Genomic DNA, 2741 nt, shown 5'->3' with positions numbered 1-2741 from the left:
AAAAAAAAAAAAAAAAAAATGAAACTATATTTGTACAAAGTGTATGCCAAGTACTGATTTACAACACATGGTCCTGGCCTTCAGGTTACTTATTGTCTAGTGGGGCTTTGGGGTAAGAAAATAGACTATTATAATATGTATACGGTAGCATTTATATTAAAAATCTTTATCCTAACCATTTCAAATTTCAGACTAGTGCATTTAGGGTTTTTTTTTGTAAATATACCCATAATTTTATCAGTCTCTATTTGCAGAGTCAGTTTTGTTTTATTTTTAAACAAAACTGATGTTTCTCAGGAGATGTTTGGACAAAAAGAACAAGTGAACAGCAGCCCTTGGATGGGACATCAGTTTGGACTTGATAGATTAAATGACAGAGGCTGGCCGGGTGTGGTAGCTCACGCCTGTAATCCTAGCACTCTGGGAGGCTGAGGCAGGAGGACTGCTTGAGCTCAGGAGTTGGGGGACCAGCCTGAGCAAGAATGAGACTCCATCTCTTCTAAAAAATAGAAAGAAATCTGGCCAGGCAATTTTATTTTTTTTAATAAGTAAATAAATGACAGATGCTTAATAAGTGATATTGCTTTTCTGTTATCAAGTACAATGTTTTCATAATGAATATTGTCTGATACTTATTTTTAATTCCTTTTCTTTTTTCGTTGCTTCCAGTTAAGGGTAGAACTATAATGTTAAAAGCTGACCTTATTGTTTTCTTTTGTACAGTTTATATTCAGAGGTGCTGGGATTATCCTGTACTATAACCTAACTCCCAAATGTTAGTATTTTAAGTGTTACAACAACTGCTAATAAATGTGGTCTATAATGTTTGATTTTTTTATCACCTTTGTAGATTATTATGTAAATTCCCATAATACTCTTACATGCTGCTTTTAAAATGAAAAACCTTATAGGAAATAGCTTCTCCCCTTAATATCTTACAGTATATAAGGAGCTGTATAATGCTTGGGAGGATGCCCAATTTGATGCTGATGGCTAAAGAAAGCCTTTACTCTCAACTGCCAATGGACTGTTTTACAATGCCATCTTATTCCAGACGTATTTCCACAGCTACACCATATATGAATGGAGAAACATCTACAAAATCTCTTTGGGTTATAAATAGTGCACTCAGAATAAAAATTCTTTGTGCAACCTATGTGAATGTAAATATTCGAGACATTGATAAGGTAAGGTCAAATGCTTATGCTTATTATTTTATATAAATTATTTTATATAAACCTTTTTTATTGAACTATGCAATAATCGGTTGACCTGTAGCATGTTTTCAGATGGCTAAAAAAAAACCCCAAATCTCAGAAAATAAAAACATATAATGAATTCTATTTGAGTTTCCATCTATATTAGCTATTACTCAGCTCACAGTCCTTTGTCAATAATTCTGATATCCATAATTCTAGCTCTTAAAACCAAAAGTTTGGCCAGGCGCAGTGGCTCACGCCTGTAATCCGGCATTTTGGGAGGCCAAGGATCACTTGAAGCCAGGAGTTCAAGACCAGCCTGAGCAACATAGCGAGAGCCGTCTCTACAGATAAATTTAAAAATTAGCCAGGCATGGTAGCACATGCCTATAGCTCTAGTTACTCAGGAGGCTGAGGCAGGAGGATTGCTTGATCCCAGGCCTTCAGGTTATAGTGAGCTATGATCACACCACTGCACTGCAGCCTGGGCAAGAAAGTGTGACCCTGCCTCTAAAAAAAAAAAAACCAAAAGTTTTACAGAATTCATTTGGCAGAAAAACCTGACCCAACTTGAAGTGAGGCTTTTTATAATCTTTATTAATCCCACTTAGTATAAATATTCATGTGTCTTATTACAGAAATATTAATGTCATTATGGGGTGCTGCTCCAGCTGCTAAGTGTTTTAAGTAATATTTAGTATATACCAATTTAGCTTTCTAAAATATGACAAACTCTGAATTACATACCTGGCTTAAAGGAACTGTGTGCCTACATTAATTTTTTAGTAGTCTAATGTCCTCATTGTTATTAATGGATGAAGGCAGCAACAAATTTTGGTGAAGAATCTACATCAGTATTAACTTACTATGTACGTGAAGAAAAGGAGGACAGAAAAGCATATCTGAACAAAAATTTTATTGTTTATTATTTGGTTCTATCTAATGTGTGTGCATATGTGTATGAATGAGTGTATGTATTTGTATACACATACTTTTTTTTTTTAGATCTATGTTCGAACAGGCATCTACCATGGAGGAGAACCCTTATGTGACAATGTAAACACTCAGAGAGTACCTTGTTCCAATCCCAGGTAAGGAAGTAAATGGATTTCCAGTTCCAAAGATCATATTAGCGTTTAGCAATGTGATCAATAAAGTAGTGTATTTTACATCATTAGTTTTATACAACTTTTGTAAGTTGCCAGACATTTACCTACATACCATATCTGTCAAATGAGCATCAATCACAGGATCACTTTATTGACTATTTCTAAAATCTTACCAGACAAGTTCTTCTGATTCTGTCTTCCCATTGTATCAAGGAGAGAACAGGATATGGTTATAACTTTGTGCTGATAATTCCCTACATTAGGTCAAAAACCTAGCATTTTCTTCTTTTCTTATCTCCATCATCATTTATGTGAAGGAGAAGTAAGAGTTGGCAAAGAACTTCACAGCCAAACTACTCTGAGGCAGTTTCCTTCAAACCACTCCCAAGAATAGATATTTATGGCATCCAAGTAGAGGATCTTTGGGAACAAA

At 34.9% G+C, this 2741-nt stretch overlaps 1 protein-coding gene across 1 annotated transcript in view; it reads left to right on the top strand.

Annotated features, from left to right (window-relative positions):
* PIK3CA (phosphatidylinositol-4,5-bisphosphate 3-kinase, catalytic subunit alpha) overlaps positions 1-2741 on the top strand; it is a 36443-nt gene that overhangs the window by 3369 nt on the left and 30333 nt on the right. Inside the window, 2 exon segments of the mRNA XM_012639323.1 lie at positions 919-1187; positions 2205-2290. Coding sequence (XP_012494777.1) covers positions 919-1187; positions 2205-2290 — 355 coding nt within the window.

This window comes from Propithecus coquereli, unplaced genomic scaffold (assembly GCF_000956105.1).
Source record: "Propithecus coquereli isolate 6110/MARCELLA unplaced genomic scaffold, Pcoq_1.0 Scaffold14, whole genome shotgun sequence".
NCBI classification, from domain to species: domain Eukaryota; kingdom Metazoa; phylum Chordata; class Mammalia; order Primates; family Indriidae; genus Propithecus; species Propithecus coquereli.
This window is presented reverse-complemented; position numbering and strand designations above follow the sequence as displayed.